At 39.5% G+C, this 26,354-nt stretch overlaps 1 protein-coding gene across 1 annotated transcript in view; it reads right to left on the bottom strand.

Moving 5' to 3' along the window:
- ctnnbip1 (catenin, beta interacting protein 1) overlaps positions 1 to 25,168 on the bottom strand; it is a 29,368-nt gene extending 4,200 nt beyond the window's left edge. The window contains exons 1-3 of the mRNA XM_042492581.2: positions 25,011 to 25,168; positions 13,712 to 13,826; positions 10,437 to 10,527 (exon numbers count right to left, since the gene is read on the bottom strand). Of these exons, the coding sequence (XP_042348515.1) occupies positions 10,437 to 10,527; positions 13,712 to 13,807 (187 nt within the window). The 5' untranslated portion in view covers positions 13,808 to 13,826; positions 25,011 to 25,168. The remainder of the gene's footprint in view (positions 1 to 10,436; positions 10,528 to 13,711; positions 13,827 to 25,010) is intronic.
- Positions 25,169 to 26,354: the final 1,186 nt, after the last annotated feature.

Genomic DNA, 26,354 nt, shown 5'->3' with positions numbered 1-26,354 from the left:
CTACGCAAGATTTTGGACTAACGAGCGAGACAATTTGCTCCGCCACCATCTCGATCACACCAAATGATTTGATATAAACTTATCTTTAAATCTATTAAGCGATTCCTGTGGTTGTCTCTGATGTTGATTTGTTTCGTCTGGCTTTTTGTTTTTCTTTCTCTTGCAAAAGAGATCTCAGTGAGATTACCAGAGTAAATAAAGACTATATACATAAATGAGGGAAAGTCTTGGTTTTCATCCCACAGATAGACTCTGACTGACTTGACAAGGAGCCCTTAAGCTCTTTCTGGGGCTTGTTGTGACCTGACTCCATACTAAGACACTACACGTTGGGTTTTTTAAAATATTTTTTGCCATCTGTATATCCATAAGAGTCTGGCTTCAGCTGCTATAATGGGTGGCAGGTTATCAGTTGAGATCAGATTTTGCTTTTCTGAAAGTGTGACAACTGCTACAGAAAAAAAGTGCCATCTCAATCATGTATGGTAGCTAGACGTTTCTCATCAGAACTTCAAGCTAAGGGAAAAAATGCTCTGGCTTTCATGTATTTTTCTTTAAATCATCATCATCATCATCATTATCTTGGGCGGTGCGAGGCCGAGGATGCAGTCATGGTGCCCTTGCAAAAGGTGGGCACTGGCATTAAAACGGCAACACCACAAAGAGCACTGAAAGATATTTTATTGTGCAGGTTACTGGCTCAGAAGTAATCGTCTTCTCTCGCACAGAGCTGAAAAAAGCGTGGCGATAGGTGTGGCTATGTGAGACTGATTTCATGTAGCAACAGAGATTGCTAGAAAAGCTGCCAAAGACAGGATTTATACTCACAGTCTACATCCTGTGAGTCAGAGTACCTTGGGCATCGACCGTGTTATCTAAAAACGGGTACATCCGCAGCATCCAAAATTGTTTGCAATGTCTGTTGTGCTGCACGCATGCAAACAAGGCCTGATCAAGGATCCGTTTAAACTCACACCGAACGCTTTTCTGTCTGAACATTGTTTGAATCACTGGAGCTTGAACACGTTTTGAACTATTAATTCATGATCAGATCACCTAAAATCGGTTTTAAGTGCAAAGTGAGACGCAAGTGGAGTTTTTTTACATGCCACTGGGTCCTGTGAGTATCCAGTAAATCCTATCAGTGATTACTATGAACGTGAGAGGGAATAACGCCACCGTGAAAATCCTTTCAGTGCAAGCAGGTAATTTCATCTATTGTCGTGTTCACCTGTTGTGGAAATCCACCGCCTGCCGTCACAGCGTCCTGACGGGAGATGCAGCAGCACACTGAGTGGCCCGCTGACAGCAGCATCCTGCTCTGCCCCGATAACACTTAGATCTGAGGCCTCAGTGCCATTCAATATCCTCCGCTGTTACAGCTCAGGCTGTGAGGCGCAAGACTGTCTGTGTGTAAACAATACTAGATTGTAGCTGATGATATTAACCTGTCAAAGAAGAATCAACGGGCCAAAAGAAAAGAGGCTGAAAGGATCTACAGCGTACGAGGACAGATTTCTTTCTCCTCCTTTTGTGCCCCTTTACCAAGTTAATGAGGACCAAGCGATAATTACAGTCTTGTACGGGTTGAGTCAACTAATGGACCCTGCCAGCTACACAATAAGACTTTGTCAGCTGGCTTTTGTTTAACAGGAATCACTCATTAGTCTGCTGCCAACTGCGATTCATCAAGTCATTTGGGGCCTGCCCACACCTGCTGAGACACTTTTTCTCTGATAAATGAATATAGATTTTCTAATTCTATTTGAGTACGATTACAATACACACTGTTCTCTGTAGACCCTCTGAAACGACAGAGAGAGCTGAAAACGCTTCTACCAGATGAAGTAGTAAAGTATTAAATTCCCTCTTGCACTGTCATGCTCTGCAGCCTGGTGAAATGCATTTGCTTCTTGGTAATGGAAGTGAATTGATTGCGAGACCACAAAAGTACATGCTGCAACATCTCTACTCTCCTCAAACCCTTAATTAAAAACATCTTTTAAAGACGAGAGGGGCAAATGACAACTAGAGTGTTACAGCCTCCAGTAAGCATGAGAAATAAAAACACTTTGACAAGCTACAATCACATAAATATCATTAACACCAAGTTCCACACCTTTGCAGATGGTTTAGAGGGTTTAATGTAGCACCTCGTGTCTGCTCAAACAAAAAAGAAACCCTCTCCACCACAGCCCTCTAGTGCTTGTTAGATTTAATTATTGTGAAGATATGAAAGTAGGCCAGGGAGGGACTGTGGGCTTCCACATGTATTTGGCACAAAGGGCGGCTCCTTGTCAGACAACACAGACCCTCCAAACAGAATTTTGTGTTTCATTTGGCTATCTCTACAGGGAGGAGAATTAGCATGTTTCTGTGCTGAATTCAGCTCGTCCTGAGTTTGGTATGATCAAGACTTTTCGGGGGAGGGTGCCTTTTAATATGAACTCCTCTTGAAAGCTCATTGGCATGGCAAATGAGGTTACAGCAGAGAAGAAGCTGCACCAGGAGAGGAAAGTGGAGACAGAGTGATAAAAAAAATATTAGAAAGACATGCCGTTCGACTTCAGTTAATAACATAAATCTCATCTGTTTTGAGACAGCATGAAGGATAATGATGCTTGAACAAGAGGCAATTATGTAATGCCATACACTAAGAAACTCGACCTCAGCTACACTACTGCTGAAAACACTGCTGCTCCACATGATGTTTGGGCACAGTAACACCCATTTATCACAATAAATGCCAGTCTGAATCTTTTGTGCCTGTGTGAAGGAGTTCACCGCTGTGTGACGGGCGGTTCAGAGGAAGGACACGTCTGACACTGTGCCACTTCAGCTGAATGACCAGTAAAAACGCTCTTAAAATACATCCATGCAGAGCCAAATGGACGGCTGCTGGGCTATATGGGTTTCACTTTTTTTAAAATGTCTCGTGTGGACCTCGCCCTACCACAAACAAACACACACACACAAACATGCTCTAGCCAACACAATAGAGATGTCAGTTCCCTCAAAGCTGTTGCCTAGCGACAGATAAAAATCAGACTGCAACAGTGGACTGAAAACTGCTTTTAGTTTGTAAGGATGCGGCTCTGTGTCCGTCCATTCTCCGCCCCTCCCTCCACTGTGCACTGATCCCCACTCAGACTGGCGGGGGTGAACAGAGCTGCTCCGGACGGTGGATTACATAAATAACAGCAACAATGGGTATGTCATTCAATTTATTCTCCATAAATACTTTGAGAGGAGGAAAATCCTCCTAAAATGCCCTCTCGAAGAAAAAGAGGTTAAGAGCAAAACTGTTTGGATATGGGGTCAAAGAATGCGTTTGTTTTCAGAAATAAACAAGCAAACTGTCAATTGTCAAATTTAGATATTCACCTTCACAATGTGTTTTAATTGCTAAAACAATTATTTTGTAGGTTTAGCAACTAAAAATTGGGTTATCAATAGACACTCCAAAAGATTTTCTGAAGGGCACTGTTAAATATTTTTTGACATTTAATAGACAAAACAACGAATCTATTAACAGAAGAAAGGGCCAATAAAGAAATATTCATTAGGTGCAGATAGGGCTCGGCGATGTATTGACATATTGATATTTGATGTGAGACTGGATATTGTCAGGGTTTTCCACACATATATTTATTTGTGGTGACCTGCCACTGTTAAAACATCTGCTACCAAAACATATTTTTTATTCAAATATACATATATATATATATAGTCACCTGAAGTCTTTCTTCACACTTCTTACAGTCTATAAATCAATATGTGGTTGAGAGCAGGTAGCCTGAAATTAACTAAAAACACACTTAAGTTCCTCTGAAACCTCTGTGGATGAAAAAGCTGTGAAATGAACCCAAAGGGAGTTTGTTTGAAGTTAAAGGCACTGTGCTGCATCCCTCGAGTCTTTCCTTTCTGAATAAGCAGCAGAGCAGATATTATGACTCCAGTGCTGCAGTGATGAAACACCAGTTATTAGTCGGAGCAGCGACATCATTTGAGGTCACGATCTGTGCAGGGTCAGCTGAGAGTATAAAGACACGAGATCCACCCACTGACAGCGGGGCGGGGTAAGACGCAAAACACACATCAGGGAGTGTGTGTGTGGTCCAGCTCAACATGCTGACATCAATAAACACAAAGCAAAAAGAAAATTCAGTCATTATTTACTGCCTTCTTTTCTTTCTTTCTTTCTTTTTAAATTCTTTCTTTCTTTTTAATACATTTTATTATACTATTTTTTTATTTTTATTTTCTGCAGACTATATACTGTTTAGACATATAACCTATATTTGTATATCATATACACAGTGAGAGCACTCGTGATACAACCTCCATTATTTCTGGGAGGAAATGTTTAATCCCGAAGTCTTTTTTTTAAAAAAACAAAACAAACAAAAAAAAAAACCTCCACCTTATTGATATGTGTACAATAATTCTCCCTAAATCTTTGCCATTTTGGCAAGGTCACTGTTCCATAGACGCCCTGGTTAATTAAAGGATAAAAATTAAGTGAATCTAGGAATTTTGTTTATTATAGATGTTTATCATAATGTTACAATTTATAGAAGTGTACAAAAAAGATGGAAACGTCTTCACTTCAGTTCTGTGTTTTACAGCTTTGTAACAGCAAAGGTGAACCTAAAAAATTAAGTACTTTCTAAATGCAAATGACTGATTCCAGTCAATGTCAAATGTGTGCAACAATTTCTTCTTCACTTCACACAGTGATATTTCAGAGATTTAATTAGTTTCATAATTGGGTTGAAGCATTTTTCTTTTCTAAATGGATCCTTTAAAGATGGATTTAATGAAATCCACATTTTAAAGGCCACATCCAGAAAGTAATTATCTTGGAAGCTGATTTTTAGGGAGCAGGTCCAGAATTCAAAATCAGTTTTGTTAAACATTTGTCATTTGTTGCCAGTTTAATTAGAAATAAAATTTAGTTAGAAACAGTAGAAAATCAAGCCTATGTGTTTCAGTGAATCCGGCACTTCAGTGAGTGTGGCAATTCATAAATCTGAGTCTGTGTGATTCATGCTGCAGTGACAAACAGGATAAAGTCACAATCAATACCACTCTGCCCTGGCTAGAGTCGCCAAACAAAAACGGGTCTGTCACATGGCTTTAACTTGAAAAGGTCGGTAAAAGGATTGTGTTATACCAAAGAAAAAAGAAACAAGATTGTGTATGGAGTGCACGGCTGCTGAATCATTTAAAACAAGACGCCACATTTCTGTGAGAAAGGATGAGACTGACAGAGAGATTGGAATATCACACTCCGGCTGTGTAATTAGCACTCCAGCTTGCCTCCAGGCCCCCTAATGACACCTGCTCCAATCTACTGATGCTGCACGTTGCAGCAGCAACACCAAAGCCCACAGGGAACCTCAGCTTTCCCGGGACAACCGAGGTTGCTATGGCAACCTCATCCTTGTCTATCCTCTTTTGTTAAAGCCCACAGACGTCCTTCTGGGGAGGAGTAAACTTTCCTCGTCAAACCAGACAAGATAACAAGTCCTGAGATTGCTGGCTTTATGTGCGGCTCTGACAAACTGTATTGTTTAAAGTGACATGATGTCAGTCACAAAAAGCCCTGAAGAGAGATAACGAGCGGGCAAGAACAGCCTGGTTGTAAAGACAAAACTTCTGTACTACCCATATTATGCTGTAACTGCCGCACCACAGAGCGACACTGTTATTATTCAGTATCACCAAAAAGTCCCCACTTTTCACACGAGTTCAAACTTCATTTCCAATCACAATAACAACATTTAAACATAGCGTGCAAACTCCTGCTCAGCCACCGTCCAAAATTCAGCTACATCAAGGTATTTCAGCGGGAAGGCTGAATGAGGAAAAAAAAGCTCCAGAGCCTTTGGCATAGTATTCCTCTTGGCCTGATTAAAATTGCAAAACAAAATTCTGTATTTGCATGTATGGTAATCAGCCAATTAAAAACTATCTGAAATGCAAATTCCGTGACCCATAGACTTAAAAGAAATATGAGCGGCAACCCCCAAGTTGGTTTTCTCTTGTTTTTTACAGAGAAGACCCAGAATAACATATGACAGCTGAGCAGAGTCGGAAGGAAAGATTCAGGGTTTGAGCAACACTTCCAGTCAGTCTGGTCACAAGCGACGAGGGACGACAACACCTCTGGAAAGATTGAACTGCAACGCCTACAAATTTGTTTTCTTATCAGAATATGCTAAAGCCGACAGTAACAACGTTATCCATTTCTAACTTAAGCTTTCGTGTGCTCTCACACCTGCTCTTCTATTTAACATTTCCTGAATACAGCCTGGCCTTGACTTTGAGTAATCAATACTCGAGTGTCTCCATAACGCCATAGTGCCCTCATCGCCCTCTAAGCACGCCGCCACTCGATCGATGAGGCCATGTCTGACACGTGACACTATTGCTCCATGCTGAGACCCCTTGAGGATGCTGATATCTGAGTATCCTGCATCAGCATGCTCAAACAATCCTCTATTTTGCACCGCTGGATAATGTGGCTGAAAATTGGCTTTGGTTGGAGCCTTCTGACTTCTTATGGTGGCTGCAGTGTGAATAGCCTAAATCCCTTTCCAGTTTAACAACATTCAAACAACTCACATTAAATGGCAGGTGATAAAAGATTATATAAATCTTTATAACCCAAACTTAAAAATACATATCTTTCTCTTACATGTAGTGCTATTTATAAATCTAAATTATTGCACTCAGCTTGTGGTGCTCAAAGTGCAAAAAAAAAAAAAAAAACCATCTGAAAAACTCAGCTATGTCTCTTTCGAAAAATCATTACCCGGTTATTTAAGATAATCCACAGCTCAGCCGAGAAGGATGCTATAAATGTTTACATTTTACTGGTATATAGCACTTAATCCATCCCCAAGCTGCTGTGTCCATGTTTTCAACACCACAAATATTAATTTGGTGCTAACTGCCAACTGAAGAATACAGCTCACAGCTTAAATACCCACAAGTGATCTCATGCCTTTAATACTCTAAATAGAAATGCCTGAAATTGAATGGGGTTGTCTGTAAACATACAAAATAAAGCGCATACATGAATAACATAAAAAACTGGGCCATTACATATAAAAATCATCTGCCACATTTGCTCTGGTATCCACCATCTGACAAAATAATAGAATAGTCTTTACTGATTCACGGCACAATATAATGAAAAGACAGTATAATGAAATGACCAGTTACTTTGTAAATGTCCACAGAATTGTGAGTGAGTATTTTATTTGCTTCTCAGGGTAACTAGGATCTAGATTATGTACATTATTGCGTGTGGGTCCAATGGATAGGAAAGTTTAGCCAAACGCTGGCAGCCATTTTGAAAAATGGTTGCCATGGCAGCAAGGGTCAGAGTTTGTGATGGCCCGATATCCAGATTTGTTTCTAATGTATCCATACTCATGTCTGCCAAATTTGGTGCTTTTATCACGAATTGATTGACCGTTATGATATATTGAGCTATGCCGCAACACTCAGCACCTCATGTCTAAACAATCTATACTGATAAACAGCACAACAGGTAAGAAGAAAAATATATATTTCTGATTTGGGGCTGAGCTGTATCTTTAAAAGTAGCAGATTAACAATATTATTTGAGAAGCTGGAAACGGTGAGTCATCCACTCAAAACTGTTACTTTTGAAAAGAGCAAGCTGAGCAGCAATGACAGAAAACAGTGTTTTTATGACCAAACCAATATTACCCTCTTTCCATAATAAGGCTGTGCAGGAGAGGAGGTTAACTGTTAAAAAAGCTTTGTAAAACTGTATCAGAAAAGCAAGGTGTGGGGGCACCTGGTGGCTCAGCGGATAGAGCGGCGCCCCATGTACAGAGCAGCAGCGGCGGCAGGTTGGAAACCAGCCTCAGCCCTTTGCTCCCCCTCTCTCTCTCCCCCTTTCACAAACACACTGTCCTGTCAATTAAAGGCAATAAAAGTCCAAAAAAATCATCTTTAAAAAAAGCAATGTGGAATTTATGTCTACAGTTCATTTCTCAAAACACTAACTCAGAAGAAAGTCATAGATGTTATTCCTTGAAATTGTCTATCTCACAATTGAAAAAATGAAATGAACTGAAGCCACTCGACGCTATGAGGTCTGCAGGTGGGACTGCTGAGAGCAGATACCTCAATTTTTCAAGAACAGACAAACAACCTCTGCCTGGAAATCTGCTGGCTAGTCACAGAAGGTGTCTGTCTGGCTGCTGCGATGGTCAGCTGAGACAGACAATACTACTGCTGCTGCATGCGGAAAAGGTCTTTTTAATGAAGTGAGAACAGAGTGAACAGCGAGCACAACCTGATTTACCTCCACACACTCAAGAACATTACAAACGCACCGGCATTAGACTAACTGAATGTCTTTTCTCCAAGAAGTTTAAATGTGAACTCATACAATTACCTATATATTTTAGAGAGATCAAATAAAATCTTACTTTGTTATATTTCACACTTGTAATTTTTGTTTGAAGCCTGCGCTTCTGTGAAATTGCATTTAACGTAGCACAATGACTGCACGTTGCTAGGCAATAAAATGTCTCCTTTCATCTATTTCCCCCTATTACCGAGCCTAAATGAGATCAAATAGTGGACTTCCCTCTTCACTCCACCTCAAAGGATCCTGAATGTGCTGATACCTACAAACTGCTGTCCTTCAGCACTGAATATTTAAAAGTGATTAACTCTCAGCTATCCTCACAGCGCCTAATCACAGTACTTTGGATAAGATGCACACCACAAATTATTTATTGGCACACAGAGGAGGTGGCAGGCTGCCAAATGACACTAAATGTGTCTGTTTTTGTAATGTATAATGCATACTCAGAGCAACTTTCACCAGTCAGATTTGTCCATAATTAATAAGCCTCTTCTTAGCAGTATTGACAGCGCAGACATGGAGTCCTGTATCTACTAAAGGGCATGAAGACAGAAACTGAAGTCTGCTTGTCTGTAGTTGTTTAAACAGACATTTAAACATCCTTTATAAATTAAAGTCAGTGCTGATCCCGGTTTTTGCACTGCGTTGTTTTTAAGAAATGATACCATCTTTTCAATCTGATGCAATGCTTAATGTTCTGCTGCTTGATGAAGAAACACACTGTAATAATGCAATCCACACTGCCCACGATGCAACGATCCACATTAAAATTCGAATGATGCGTCCCTTTTTGCAGAACGAGGCTCAATTTAACAAAATGTGACGATGCACTTTTAATACCCCGCAGGTTAAAGCAAAGATGATAAAAAATGCACCAAAAAGACAAAGTCACTGCGCCTTTTACTTGCCTTCCTTAACATGCTGTATAATCATAAATCTAATCCTTCTCCAACACAGAAGATCACATATTTATTCATTCAAACAACGCTGATTGTTTCCTTGCAGAGAAAGGACAAGGACAAGGAGAAATAACTCTTCACTGTAGGTAGACTGTCGCAGGCAGTTTTCCTTACTTAACGCTCCCCGGAGGGACCAATATCATAAGGGACAAAGCGAGGCCTGGGCCCCAGCAGGTTTACTACAGGAGGACAGCAGGGCTCCTATCTGACAGCCGTATTTAGGCTGAGCCTGGAAAGCAGCTGATAAGTCTACTAACAGAAAATACAGAAATACAAAAACCATCTGAAACCATTTGCTGCTGTTTTCTCAGGTAACTGCAGTGCCTCTCCACTCCACTGTTTTGTTTCATCTAGCTCCCTCTTGTGGTTTGAAACATGTAAAAACTGTGGGGGACATAAAGAAAGCTCAACATTGCCCTCTGGTGCACTAAAAAAAACAATGGCCATCACATTTTAGGACAAATTACAGGGTAAACCTCTTTTAAGTCTCATAACAACCATTAAGAGAAGTGATTTGCTTCATCATATAAACACATCAATATCTGATCTCTGAATAGGCCTCTTGGGGAGCAGCGGCGGTGAAAGCAGCGCTGCTCTCACGCTGAGGGTGAGTCACTTGGTTCCAGTCAGCCACACTGTTTGCTGTGTGAGTAATCTCACAGTGCTGGTGGGCCGCTGACTCAGCCTCAGAGCACAGTCAGGGAACCCGTTAGGCCTGCTGGGGTTAAGGACTCAAGAAGAGCGATGCGTGAGTGTGTGTGGAGGGATTTTCCCTCGTTTTCTGTCTGGGCACAGTAGCAATCCTGTGACATGTGAAGGTGGTGTTTGTGAGCTGAAGCAAGTTTGTTTCGTAAACACCTTCTATCCTTCTAACATCTAAATATTAAAACTAGAACTATATAAACTACTGTCCTGCATAGAAAACAGTGACTGAATCACACTCGACGCTAACACAAAATTCAGAACAAACTCTGAATAAACATATAAGTGTGTGTGTGTGTGTGTGTGTGTGTGTGTGTGTGTGTGTGTGTGTGTGTGTGTGAGCGTCACAGCCTTACCCTGGTCTATATTGTGCTGTGGTAGCTGGCTCATCTGACTGTGGACCACACCTGCGTAATTCCGGAGAAAAGCCTCTTCACTGGGCGTGAGCTGCAGAGAAGAAAAAACAAGTTTAACATTTCAAGTTATCAAACAAAATTTTATCCAGAAGGAGAACACGCATGTTTTTCTCTGATCAGTTAAATCAAATTTCAATCAAAACATTGGAGAAAAATAGGGATTGCTGCACTGTGTGAAGAAACTGGGGAGCTGGTGACTGTAAAAAGACCTGATTCTCTTCACATATAGGTCAAGTAGTTGAATAAGAATTAAAACTAAACATAACTGCTAGCTTACTTAATGTAGAAGTCCATGGTATCGGTTTGCACTCTGATAATAAGTAAAATCCCTAATATAAATTGAGAAAGCTTCCAAATGTTTAATTTAAATGCACCACTCATCCATGTATTTAACAAAGGATTTTTATTTACAATCAGAGTGCCTCAGATGCTTCTTTCAGACTACCAATCTGTACCATAGACTTCAATCTAAAAAGATCTCCCATAAGTAGGCCTGTGACATATTTATATCCAAAGTATTTTGAGTTTTAATATGAAAAGGTTATTTTTCTCTCTCCTTTTGTGTTTTGGTAAACATCTCTCTCTTCAGTCATTTTAGGATCACAGTGATATTTGACAGTTCTGCCCCTTTAGAAAGTTTAAGAGTTGCTTTTAAGACTGTTTGGAGAAAATGTTATTCTACTGCAGTGTTAACAACCACAAAGTCAGTTTTTCAGTCGCTGAAAGTAGAGCTGATCTTCTTATGTTGTCTCTTGGTAACAAGTGTTTCAACTCTATGGTTTGTAGCTTTGGGAAACACTTGTTTGTTGCCTGGAAACAGACATCTAATTGTAGAAATATCTAAGTTTTAGCAAAAAACCTACGGAAATGTGTTAGGAATGTCTCAACATTAGACCTAGAAGGACAGAAATTATGTCTGAAATGTTTGTAAGTCATGCAATTACAGTATCTGACGTTATCTTAATTAAGAGATTTTTTAATGCATTGCACTTACAGAGATTAAGGTTCTCTACTAAGAACAAAACCCAAATTTGTGAAATATTTGCCCTGTATCAGGACTGACTGTAAGCCCTCTATCGCTGTGTGAACTGTATGTATTTTATTTTAGGAGTAATGTTGAAGGGTTTGTTCTTTATGTTATTTGTAAAGATACTCGTGGCTGAGTTTAAGTCACATACTATGTGTTTACTTTATATGAAAATCCTTAAATAAAGGTTTAATTAAGAGATTTTTGCCTCTTTGATCACGTAACAGTTGTGCAACAGCCTTCAAATTACAGCACACTCTCAAGCTCATGTCCACACAGACTGTGCATTTATAGCTAAAATGTTACACATATGATCAGGCAGGTCAAGCAACGATGACAGAGGTCTCATTTAGCTAGAAACTGTAGATTCTGCTGCCTGATTTGACACAATCAAAAAATGGATTTTATCAGCTGTAGCTATCAAACATTATTTATTAGAGCTGTACAAATCAGAAAATTAAACTCTGCAAGCTGGAACAAGATTGTGGACTGAATCCTTCAGCTCTTCAAAAAGACTTAAATAGTGATGAGTGTAAAAGGGGTGTCTCTCTGACTTTCTTCTCTGCGCAGGTTTAAAAATAAAGACTCTGCAAATACAAACATTTTCCACCTTTAAATCCGCTAATCTCTTAAAAAGAAAGATTTGAAGGACGGCAGGTTTGCATAACATACTTGCCTCTGTAAGCTCGTGATCATTTAGAATTACGAGCTTTAGAGGGGTCTGGCTTTTTGTTCTCCAGAGGCTGCAAACTAGCTCTTCTCTGCTAAGTTCCCCCACACTGTCAAAAGGCATTTTGAATTCACCTGAATATCTTTCATTACTCGAGCTGGAGAAAAAACACATCTCTGGAGCTGCTATCTGCTCTGTCTGCTGCAAACATACAAAATCAGCTGAAAATATCTGGTGGGTGATTAAAGCGTTGACTCTGCGTAAGTGTGCAGCCTCCCTTAGAAATTATTACTGTTTCCAGAGCGCTACACAGTGACCAATAAGTGACGTGTGCACTGTGAGGGAAAAGCTGGGTCTCAAGCAGACTCTGGTGTGGTTTGTTTGTTGTGTGAAAGCAAACAAACCGACCACAGGATTTTACAATGGCAGATATGAGATTTTAGCATGATTTCAACACTAAACTACTAATAAATCCAAAAGCTGTTAAAACTGCTGTGCTTATAACTGACTCTGTGTATGTTACTTTGACAATTCATTAAGTCCATTAAAATGTGTGTAACAGTGATCCTACAGTAATAAGTCTTGAATGATTACTGTAAAAGATGCCTCCTTTTCATCCTCCTCAATCTGTCTGATCAATGAACAGTCCTATAATAGTCTATTCATAATGCTGTTTTTTCATAGCGAGTTCTTTGTGTCACCAAAGAACATGTACACATTAAAAGAATGAAAGATCTGCATTAACTTCTATCAGTCACTGGAATTTCTCTGTGTTCAAATGGAACACAGAGAAATCGTCACAACATGGGAGTCGTGTCCACAAAGTCGTGAACTCTGAGCTTACAGGTTGTGAATACCTCATCGGGGTGTTCATATTGTCACGTCTCGAGAACGTAGTTAACACGATCCCATTTGAATGCAGCATTTTATTTCCTATCCTGATGATTAGTCATTTAATCATAGTATCAGACATTATCTTAGTTAATAGATTTTTGCCTATAACTGATCTCACAACACTTTTGCAACACTTTCTCAGGGTATGCGCAATCTCAAGCTTTTAACCACACAAACTGGGTTTTTAGAGAATCGCCACATTCAGAGATGACCAGGCAGGTCAGGAAATAACGTCCACTTTCAAGGCTCTCATTTTAGCTTGCAACTGCAGATTTTGCATCCTGAAAGGTCAGCCATGCAGTCGTAGCATGATAGTCATGCAGAGTGACTAACACCAAAACTGCCAACTTACCTAACTGTCATTGTGTAAGACTTAGTGTTTACTCCTTTTGGTTAGTTTGCGAAAAGTCAGTTTGAACATTAATCATTTTTTTCCTCTGGGTCTGGACCAAATGAACTGTACTACTGATGTGAATGCACCCCTGAAATCATGTGTGACTTTTTAGATTACACCAAAAACTACAGTCAGCGCTATACTTAACATTTTTAATATGCAAAATGTAAATACTCAAATTTAAATTATCACTTGACCATAGTTGTATTTAGTCAAGACACTGCACTTACATTTGATCCCATTTTCTTAAGCATGAGCAGGACCCGCACTTTCTGTTGGATGTACATGTCTTCAGGAGACTTCCCCGGGGCCTCCTCGCGGTTCATCCCCCCTGCTCCTGTGGCTCTGGACACACAAACAAATCCACGTTACACAAGACCTGAGAAAAATCACAGCTACGCAAACACACTATGTTATTAGAAGTTAAAAACACTGCGATGTTTCAGCCACACTATCTGACCGGCCATAAACTGACAGAGTGAGACTTTATTAGAAACCGTTTGACTGTGAACACACATCCTTGCAGACCTGAAAACAATAGCTAAAGCGTGATTTTACTTTGTTTCTTTTGTGATTGTACGTGAGAGTCCTGTATTACATGAGTTCTGCACTGAATTCATCTCTCATTAAAGCTTTTAAACTCTTTGAAACAGGAAGGTGATGAGCAACTTAATAAGGAATGGTACAAAATTAGCAAGAAATTAGTAAAACAACACAAGAAAATTACCTGTTTGCATGTTATTTTAATAATAAAATAACATGCAAACAAAAAAACAACTACAAAATCACCTTGAGAAAGTGATAAAATATTTAGATTTTTTTCTTTTTTCCTGTAAAATAATTTTAAATATATAGTTAAGAGAATTATAAGTATAGTTTTCTGGACATTTTTCCCTTGTTTTTTCTGATTATATTTAATAATCCCCCCAAACCATTATACCATAATTTCCTTGTCACCTATTACTATTTTTTTGCAGTTTGTGTAACATTTCTTGTCAAGTTACTCATTATATGTTTTCCAGTTTCAGAGGTTTAAATGCTAGTAAACGATGTCTGAATGCAGCACAAAAAAACTGATGTTGATCCATGTGTTAAAGGGTTAAACAAGTATTAATAACCTCTGTATAAGTCATATAATCCCTGGCAGTATTCTTTAGCAAATATGAAGTTAAGGCTCTTGCAGTCAGCAGCATTGAGCTAACACCCACTAGAGTATTATTGTTATAACCACATATAAGACTGACTGCATTTCAATTATCGGTGTCTCTGTAACCTGACTAGACTGGAGCTGGATGTCTCACTATTAATAAATAATATAATAATATACAGACTGCAGTCTGTGTGATAAGCACTTCATACATATAATCCAAACAGTGGCGATATTAGAAGTCAGAGGCCTTGTCTCAGTGCAGTCACAGTGCAGGTTTGGCACTTCACAGCGTGAATGGCTGTCATTAATATTGCATAGCAGTTTTCACACAGATCTCGCCCCTGCCTGCTCCTTCCATCTCTTATTCTCCGTCTAACTAATGACCTATTTTCTCTGTCAGTCTGCAGAGATGCAAAATATAGGCAAAAGAGGAGGAAAAAAGGGGGAGGGAATAGAAGGCGATAAAAGGAGCTGCCAAAGCTAATGCGGATGACAGAAAAGGGATAGGTTCCGCTGTGATAGCGCGCACACACATCAAGGTCGGCTGTTGTCGCATTAGATCTCCGGTGTAACACACCAACAAAACGAGGCATACAGAGCGGCTTGAGATCCAGCTAAAATTTGCTAATTGAAAAAGCTACAAGAAGAAATTATTCACAGAAAGTAGAAAACATAAATCTTTAAAAGGATAAATCTGGTCTGAAAAAAAAAATAAGATTTAATGGAGAGAATATCAGTATGCAAGTCAGGATTTGTTCTCCCCTAAGAATCTTTCATAAAAAGCCTACGGGAGCCGCAGTGACTATGATAGTTCTGGCAATTTATTTTGGCCTCTTATCTATACAAAGGACCACTAATGCATGTTGACAGGCCGTTTGATGTGGGGTTATATTTAATTGAGGAGCTGGCTCGCCGTCCCCACTTCCCAGAGCCCGGAGGGGGGAGAAGGCTGAATGGGGCACCGTTGGCCATTGGCTAGCGTTTGGGTGCCACTGTGAGCGTGTGGATTCATCCAGATCAGAGCAGCTGGAGACCATGCTGCTGGCTATAGTCCTTATAATTATACCAACCTTTGGTGGCTGTTTACTGCATGAAAATAACACTTGACTTTGTCTTCTTGTCTGTTTTCAGCTACACAAAGTGGTTACAGGACACTGGATGAGGCGAAGATGAATACATTAGTTATTCGCTTCCACCTGAGCGTCAGGCACAGTTTAATTGGCGAGCCACAGAAGTCTCAAAGCAAGACAGGCATGAAAAGATGGAGAGAGCTCGGTTGCTCAGTGCAGCGGCTTCAGGGAGAATGTTGGTGCTGAGGGTGAAGGGGGTGTCTTCGTATCAGCAGCAGCGACACGTTTGATCACGTCTCCCAACTCCTCGCGCCAGACAAACGGAGGAGCTAAGACTCCAGGCAGAGAGACCCAACGGTGAGACGACATACAGAATGAAGCATGATATAAACTCAGGAGCACCAGTCGGCATCAGGAGCTCACTGGGAATAAAACGGTCACTGCGTGTGAGCGCAAGAGAACAGGATTACTCTGGCTGCCAAAAGGTGTCTTCTCTTGACATTTTCTTAAAAGACAAGGATGATAAAACAAACATCCACATTAATATTCAGGCATATTTTAAGACTTAACAACTTAACCATTTTCATGTCTGTCACCACACAAAAGGCCGATATATTTCGCATTCATCATCTGTATAAATAGGCCTACTGCTTTCATGAATGAGGCATTTCTGATCCTCTGATGTTTGCGTTTGAAGTTTGAAAACTGGCCATACTTAGTAGCATCTCTGCCCAGGCGGCAATTTGTATTTTTACCAGCCTGAAAAAAAAAGCCATTTTGTCTCATCCCACTTTCACAGCGATATCTGCTATAAGAAGAACAAACGTAGCGTGTAAAATCCCATAGGGAGAGTCTCTGTGGGAGGTAGAAACAACGTGGAATTGTAAATGAGGGTGATCGTGATCATTCTTCCATTGTCGTGACGCATTTCACTCACAAAGAGAATTTCACCTTTGCTTCTGCAGGATGGAGGGGGCAGAAAGACAAATTTGTAAATGACCATTTTGGGCAGCAGAGTAGCGACAGAACTGGAATCATTTCTGTTCTGGCACTCTGTGAACTGGACGACATCATGTTTACAACAGTGATTAACATTGTGCATATGATTATGTAACGGGTAGTTTCATCCGTGCAATCCTGCTGAACAAACTAGCTTTCCAACCATGTTTATAATTCCAACAATGTGCCAGATGGTACTTCGCTGCCTGGCGCACAATGCCTGGCTGCCACTGACTTAACCTCTAAATAATGCCATCCTGCGTATCACTGCTGGATTACAACACTTTAAACACACTGGGTTGAGATTAAGTCCAGTTCAACATGATCCTGAAGCCAGATCTCACATACTGCATGTCCTCATAGACAAGTGTATTATCAGAGGCCTGGATCTTGAAATACTTGACAATAAATGCTGCAACTAACTATTTTCATCATGAATTAATCATGACTTTATTGTTCTCTATGTATAAACAATGTGAAAAAAATGTAATTACATAAATTTTCATGAGCCTAAAGTGAAGTTTTAATTGCCTGCATCGCCCAAAACCTAAAGATTTTCATAAAATAGTGACAAATGTCCCTTGTAGAATGCCAAAGCACAAGGTGTCATCTAAAAACTGTAAGTAAGTATCGGAAATGCCAATACCGTCTAAAATGCTGGACTGAGCATCAGCAAATACTGAAGTCTCTGTACCAACCCAGTATCACACAATTTACTGATGAACTTTAAAGTAGTTTCACAATCAGACAGATAGGCAGTTTTCACAAGAAATCAGCTCTTCTATGTCCCTCTGAAACAGTAGCCTACACAAGCGACTACTGTTTTAGAGTGATGAAGAAGAATTGATTTGTAGTGTAACTTTAGCCACTAGCAAAATGCCAGAAATCTGGCAACATTTTACACTGGAAAGTCCCCCCAGTTTAGGGTTCAAACTGAACCAAACCATACAACAATTATGGTAATCATTTTACATCCATACAGGGTTAGTAGCATACAAAACTGTTATTATTATTACTTTTTGAACACAGTGGAATTAATCTGTGCTCATTATCAGCCGATACACAAGTTCAGGTACAGGAATTGGTATCAGAAAGGAAAAAATGGTATCAGATCGTCTCTATCTAAGACCCACAGATATTGAATCTAAAGTGATGAAAATGACTAAATCCTCGCATCTGAAAAGCTGATACCAGAAATATAACACTTAAAATTTTTGCATAATAAAATGACATAACTGCTTGTCTTTGCCCTAATCATTTAACTGATTAATTGTTTCAGCACTAGACAAACATCTATTTTGCCAAAATGACCTGGAAAAACAACCCCTCCAAAACAGCCAATGTTCTATTACATGAAATGCAGACCAACCAATTTATTCACAGCAAGAGATTGACACCATTTTTCTGTATATGTCTTATTATTTCTTAAAGCTGCATTCAGGTTATACTCTTCTGAGAAGACAAAATCTTCTTTTAATAGAAAACATGTTGTGGGGGCACATGATATCAGATATTTTGCGGATATCCGATATGCCAGTATATAACAACTCATTTGGCCAATAATCAACACCGATCACATATATCTACTTTATTCCCCCACCTTATTTCTATTCTGTAGCGGAATTAATATCATATTGTGCATACTCTTATTGTGATGGCCCACCAGCAGATGGAGACATAAAATGCAATTATTTTTAGTATATAATTCATTCATTGTGCAAAATTAGAAAAATATTTTATAAAATGGTTGATTTGATCAGAATGCAGTGACAAAGAGGAAATTACAAGCGACAAGACTAAGCTAAAAACCTTAATATAGTGTTCTGGAGAAAAAAAAAACCTTCTATATTTAGCCTATTCAGGTCATTCTAGCATTATTCTGACGTACACGCTATTCTGTAGAAAATGTCGTGAATCATTTCAAGGACCACAATAAGGATCCTGTCACAATCCTTTGTGTGTGCCTGATGTTGGGTTCTTGAGGTGGGCTGGCTCAACACTAATCCCTCGAGGGATGCTCAGCCAGCCTCAGACGCATGCGGCTAATATCCCAGACGTAATCAAAGGCTTTCTTTAATGCTGATCTAGCCCCCCCACCGCTTGTGTTGGGCTCTTGTGAGTGTTGTGATGTTGGGTTGTGCTGAGACATCGAGTCCCTCTAGGCAGCCCAGCTAAACCAGCATCACTGATACTGGAATGAGAACTCTAAAAGGCACAAAACAACATGATGGCCAGCTTCAAATGTCCAGTCCTTACACATGGTAGTGGTGGGACACATACGGAATATTGTTGTGACCAGGGTATTATTAACAGCAGCAAAATACTGGTAAAATGTGCAAGCAACTGCTAGCTTTGTTTTAATAACCAGCCAAAAAAAAACCCAATGGTGATCTATTGAGTTTCTAGTAGATTTAGGTATCCACCAGCCTAAAGAGCAGGTGGACAAAAAATGCTATTTCCACCCCTGGTTGTGATGCTGAGGTGTATCTTTACTGCACCCATCTTAGCAGTTCTACTTTCTTACAGGTCAGCTGTGTGTTTATGGGATTCTCGTATTTAAATGATGGCATTCAATTACATAAGTTGCATTGCATAAGTGCTTAAAAAGCTTTAAAATGTGTACTGTTTTATGTTAGTACAATATGCACTTTGAAAAATATTGTTTCCGAGTTGTGTGTAAAAATGACAGTATATTTAATACGCACAAAACATATTATTGACATTTTAAAAGTTATCTATCACAGCTGGTTGTCTAACAATCAGTATTATAATGGAAAATGGCCTGAATTTCAATTCTACTGGCAACATGCATTAGTTTGATCGCTTTTTTCAGATACCAAGATACAGGGCTCAGTAGCAATGGTTGCCTGGTCCCCATTGGCAACCATTTTGAGAAACGGGAAGCCAATTCTCAGCCTGTGGTTGTGATTAACGGCAACCACTTTTTAACATAAAAAGGGGTAATATTGTTGCATTAGTGATATTTAAATACTGCTGTTACAGTCAGAGCCAGATAACACTGCATGTAACAATGCTGCACTTTCACTGGTGCATTTACTTGCATGGCACAGAGATAATGGCAAAGAAAATTAAGTTGACTGTGTGCTGACAAATTTGACTAACCTGTCAACATCCCAAATAAATGTTCTAACTGACTCAACTGACAAAAAACAAAACAAACAAACAAACAAAAGCAGATGAGCATGAACGAATAGATAAGATCAGGAAAACAAATACAACAAAGAATTTTGTTTGGTTACTGTAATTAAGCTTTTAAACGTTATTTAATGTCACATTATCATTATAACACAGATGTGTATAACGGCACAATATCTTATTAATTACTCGTAATATAAGGTGAAGAAAATGGCATAAATTTTTTTAGTTTTGGCAACCAAGACCCAATGCCTTGTTCTCAGCCTGGCAACAGCATTAAATGGTTATAGTTGAGCCATGACAAGGTGTTAAAATTAACTTTTGAAAAATCTGATAGTACATAAATAATAAATAAGTGCATAAATAAGTACATAAATTGATGCTCCGCTGTTTTGCTATATCATAAAACTTCAAACATGTTAAACAAAACATGGAGCAGTAGCTTGTGATTTCAATGACTGAAGTCATTGAAGTCAAGTTTTAACTTACAGCTGAGATAGATTTCTCTTTGATAACTTCTGGGGTCAAAATGTGACCTTTTTAAAAATACCCAAGACATAAAATCATATCTTGATTTAGAACAACTGTTTTTGTAGCCGCAGCATTTATAACAAGCACTGCTAATTTTCATACAGCCACAGCAAATTACACATTCTGTGACGCCACTTCAAAAAATAGAGAGAAGCCTATTCATTGCATGGCATCTCTGCGTTCCAGATTTCTTATGTACACTTGTGTATCAGCACCCATTAGTGTCTCTGAGCAATAAAAACATGGAGAAGACTTCTCAAGACCATTTCAACACTGTGACCGGGCCACACAGTGCAGTGAGGATCTGCTGCCAGAGATTACAGTATGCAATGTGATAGGCCCTCACATTTGCTGAGGGTCATGAAGGCCAGAGGCTGCCAAAGTGCACCAGCCAAGTCACACATGACCCAGTCCACTTATCAAGCTTGTCGTTGGCTCCAGAATCAGCTGTGCGCATGATGCACAGTGTCCGATTGTTTAAGTAATCAAATTCCCTCAGCACTCAGAAAAACAAGATGTCTAAGTTGACTGACAAACTGAGTTTAGTTTCACCCGAATGCCACTGACAGCCTGAACTCTTTCAGACCCCATCAGGTCAGCTCTACAGACAGCAAAAACCGAGAAGGAAAAAATAACTAGAATTCGATCATGAGCTGCTCCGACATCCCAAGCAAATGTGTGAGAAACTTAAGTAGGCTAGAAGCCTGGTGTGGCTGCCAGCTGAGCTGCCAACAACCTGCCCTGGTTCTGCAGAGCAGCTGTGTCACTGCAGGTACACACACTCACGCACACATGCTCCCTTCAAACGATGGCTAACCGTGTCACGAAACCTAATAAACAACTAGTGGTCATACTGAAAACAGGACAGATTTACTCATTAAACACCACAATTAAGCAAAATCCTCCCTTAATCTTGTGACTTTTTTCAGTAATATCGTCATACTGTACAACGTTTTTAAAAAATGGGCTAGGACTGCAGCATATGCAAAAACCAAAAAGATTATTTTGACAGCAACTGTAATATGAGTCATAATCTGGTAATTTTTGCATTTCTTTATCATTAAAATAAATAAATTAAAATGATCATGATGGGATTTTTGCTTGCGTCTGTACCAAACAAGCATGTTGCCATGGCCAGTGCATCTCTAGAGCACCAAAATTCTTAATTTGAAATGGTATGTTGTGACACATTTTACCTTCATTGAAAATTTGCAGCTCTTGCAATATGGATATTGCACTGGGCCATATTATGATTTTTTAAAAAATAATTTGATTAATTGTGCAGCCTTAAATTAGGCTGCAAGTAATGATTATTTTCATTATGAATTAACCTGTCACTTATTTACTTGTTTAATCAAGGAATTTAATTAGTTTTTAAAACGGTAGAAATGAGTGAAAAATGCCGCACCGGGTTTGAAAGGTCTTCAAATGACATGTTGTCCAATCCAATGGTCCAAAATCAATAAAGGTTGCATAATTAAAAACTACTGGGAGGTTTTAATGCATTGTGCAGATCTTGATTTTTTGATCCAGCACCTGCATAACTCTTTTGGATGTGCATGCCTTCCACCTAGCTTGTTCTTATAAAGATTTATCTATTTTGCAGTGATGTCAGTCCTATTGGCCAACAGAACGCAGCTTCTTCCCATCCAAACCTGCATGAAACACAATGAAAACCCTTTGACCAGCCGTGCACCCAGCAGACTGACTCCCTCTGCGTCGGGGCAGCTTGGGGTCCTGAAACAGCGTGAGCCAGACGGGCAGACACCGCAGGCCAGAAAGGCTCTGGACTTACAGGATGTCTGCATGCCACCTTTGTGTGAAGCCATCTCCTCACATGTACAGTGCCCACAACAATGGCTACAGTATTTGGGGACAATGGTGATGAACTGGATTGTGAATACATGATTGATAAGTAGGTCATGTCTTGTTGTCACCACGTGAGGCATGAACTCAAACAATCCTGCTCAACTGTACGGGCTTAGTTCATAGCTGGGTTTCTGTGTGTGATTAACTGTCCTTTGACTATTTCTGTGCCACATTAAGTTGATGCTCGGATCTGCAGAGAGTGAGTTTCAGTGGGCAGGACGTGACATTTAACACACATACCTGGAATACACTGAGAAACGCTTCCTAGATAGTGAAAAAAAACCCCCATCATTTTTCAGGGTTACCACACATTTTCACAGACAATGTTTCAAAACTTTTCCGTAATTTTTTAAGGACCCCAAATTATTATTATTTTTTTTCATTTCCCACTTGCCTGGAGTTTTTCATAGATATCAAATTTAAATTTTATTACACTGCACGTTGTACATAGACATTATCCACGGAAAATTATTGTATTACGGTAATTTTTAAAAAATTTTAATTATTTTTTTTAAAATTTTTTATTTACCGTCTAATAGGCAACTATAAAAAACTGTACATTTGCAATGATACTACAGTTCAATTAAGAACTTATACGATCATTTTCAGCAAAAACATTTTACAAACATGAACATGATCATGCAAATGATTCCACAATACCAAATTTGATACACCGAGTTTTTCACAGACCACGCCATATAACATAATTAAATCTGGTCTATGATCTCAGAACATCTTAGCTCACTCCTCAGGGTCCCTCAAAGGAATTGAAACAGAAGCTGCTGCCTTAAGCTGGTCCCTTGGGGGTACGGCTGCAAGATTTCAAAAGCGCCAACATCAAGGCAGGGAATAAAAATCCTAAAGTTATACTATCTATGTGCTTGGAACAATACAATGCATTGCAAATGTGCAGGATACCATGCACAACAGACAAAGAACTGCGAGCAGAAAAGATGCTTTCAAGTTCTTTAAAACAGTCAAAAAGACTTGGTGGTCATCTGGAGGCCTCCGTCATCTGGACTGGGCGCAACCACAAATGGATCCAAGCAGCTCTGGTATCATCGTGTCAGGCCACAACAGGCCACTACGTGGGCTGAGTTAATGCTGACGGTCTGACAAGTGTGTGTGCCAAACGCAGCGCAAGAGGTTGTGAGATGAACCAGCCCTCCCTCCCAAACTCTGCTCGCAGGCAGCTGATGAGGTCCCCTCGGGGAACAAGCAGCCGCTGAAGAGCACCTGCCCTGACTGTGAGAAGGCGAGGGAAGCCAGGCCAGGGGTCCTAATCTCTCTCCAAAACCCATCCAGTTGGGAGAATGTGCAAACGAAGGCAGGCTTGACATACTGTGGTCTATGACCAAGTATGCTAGTTGCCAGGAGAATTCAGAGTGCTTGCCTGTGGCCAAGCCCTGATACCCACTGGCTGCAGCACTCATCAATGCCCCACTGTCGGCAGGGTGCCAGCTTCACCACTCAAAGGGCTGTCAGCTATCTGACATGTGGGGGAAAGCAGACACTGTAAAAGGTTGTGTGGTACAATGCATCCATGGGAGGCATGGTCCAAAAATAGAAAACCAATGAAGGAGTTATGTGAGAAAAGAAAACTCGAACATGAAAACCACATTCAAAGAAAGTGACCACATTGTACAGCAGCATTTTAAATACTCTCCAAGCCTGAGCAGTGACTTAACGGTCTGTAATTTGTATTATCATTACGTACATGAAGCTACATTTCTGTTATATCGATATTTAATATTCACTAGGCACAATGTTTACAAAAGGGGTCCGACAGCTTAAGGCAGGTTAGATTTAAAACTTTTAAAGACTATTTTTACTGCCATTTCAATGAAACGCAAGACCAATTTTATGCATACCAAAATTGAAGAAAAAGAAAACATAAACTGACACTAGTTACTTGGGTAAACATTTTGCCCATATATATATGTACATACAAAGTTGGGGTTATTTTGAAAATTCATCAGAAAAAAATGATTCACAAATTCCTACTTCCTATGCATTGGAATTTTTAAGATTTTAAAAAGATTGATTTAAGACATTCTCATACAAATTAAGGGCTAATTTTCACATTTAAGACTTTTTAAGGATCTGCAGGATCTCTAACACGACAGAGGTTGGTACAAGTAACGGTCAAATAAAAGTATAACGTTAATAAGGGTGTGCATAACGTGCACTCACGTTAGCTGAGATTTTTGAGTTTTTGGTAGTTTTTTTCAAAGCCAAACTCGGACTGGAAATTAACACAGCAAAAAAAAATTACCAAAAAGCATCGAACTGCAACAATAAAAGCGCTGGTTTGGACACACATGACTGTGAGTCGTCTTGTTATCATGTTTCGGGACGCAGACTGTTCAAACTGTAGCAGCGCTCTTGCTAGCGAGCAGCAAGCCTTCAACGCGTTTTCGACATGAATCTTAATCAATATCCGTGGTGGGAAAAAACACACTGACGGTACTCTCAACGAATTTACACGTCGTGTTTATTTTAACCTGACAACAATTTCATTTAGTCTCCACCAAAGCCGCGCTACCTTTGGCAAAGCAGCCAATGCTAACCAGCCAAGCTAGCTCGCTAGCATGCCCGAGACAAAAGCCTGAATGAAGTTCCTATGGGTGCAAACACCATCCAGGTACCGCTGCTCTGCCAGAAGTGTGAACGCCGGGAAACCATCTCAGGTTTCGTTTCAAAAAACCCCTGACAATGTGCGCCCCGTCAAGAAAACGAGACATACGAGCTTACCCCTCCTGGTCCAGCTTTTCTTTCTTCTGTGCTCAGTTTGAATGGTGTGTTGTTGTAGGAGGGCGTCCTGTTCCGGGGTCACATCCCTCCAGTCGGCAGAGCTCCGGCTGACTGAATCAACGCAGCCAGAGTCCTGCTGGATGTTCAGTACCGCTGCCGGCCGCCGGGGCCGCCACCGGCCCACACTGCACTGTGCACAGGGTTTAGGATCTATTATAAAACTGTATGTGTCCTGTAGAAACATCAGTGGTTTACCTGAGTAAAGGCAGCAATGTGTGCATTTAAAAATATGTCCTAAGATAGGGACTGGTCTTTATTTATGAGCGGGGAGGGGGCGGTGTTACACGAGGGAGGCACTTCCGATAATATTTTAAACGCTGGGCAGGGAGTTTTTTTTTTGTTTTTTTTTTTTTGGCTTATAAGAGGGTCGTTGAACTTTACATGGTCACATTTTGTATTAATTTTAACAATTTGAAACTTGAGCCAATTGGCTTCTTGTAAAACATGGAAAGAGGGCAAAATAAGAAATTCGTAAAAAAACAAAAACAGCAAAACTTTACTTTAATTACCCAAAATAAACTTTAAAAAAAGGAAAAAGAATAACAGGAAATTACATGAACAAGGCGCTAAATAAAACTATAGTAATAATAATAATAATAATAACAATAAACATATTTCTATAACCTAAATTTAAATGTGGAATTATAATATTTTTTTCATTCATCTTGATATTTTTTCCACTCATTTGATAATTCTCTAAGTATTCTCTCTCTGTTTTAATTTTTTTTGCCACCTTTTATTTTATTTTTTTCAATTTGCAGTACATTTCATGACAAGTTGCTGATTACCCTTTTCCAATGTTTCTGAAAGAAATCAAACCAATTTGCTAACGTTTGAAATATTTAAATGCTTGTGAAAGGCGTCTGAGGCTGCACAAGAAAACTGTTGTTAATCTAGGTCTCAAAGGGTTAAATACTCTATATATACAACATAATATAAAAATAATATAATATAATCATAATATACAAAAACCTCACAGATATAAATGCCACTTTCTGTCTTGAAACAAGTCATTTAATTTGGCTCACTTTATTGATGTTTGAGGGAACAGGGACCTAATCCCTTGCTTGTCAAGTATTCATTACCAACATGAAATATGCATTTTTGTAGCAATAATGCAGATTCCATTTTTTTTCGACAATCTGACCGCACTGCAAAAAGCTTTAAATTGAAATGTTCCAGTTTCAAAACATGTATAGGCTACCTGTTGTTTTAAAGTTATAAATTACTGTACACCCCACATGGATGCTATTTTCATCTTCATAATAGCAAAGCAATGTAAAC

The sequence above is a fragment of the Plectropomus leopardus genome, chromosome 9, assembly GCF_026936395.1.
Source record: "Plectropomus leopardus strain MGB_pleo_1.0 chromosome 9, ASM2693639v1, whole genome shotgun sequence".
NCBI lineage: Eukaryota > Metazoa > Chordata > Actinopteri > Perciformes > Serranidae > Plectropomus > Plectropomus leopardus.
Note: the sequence above shows the minus strand (reverse complement) of the source record. Positions and strands in the feature narration are given on the sequence as shown.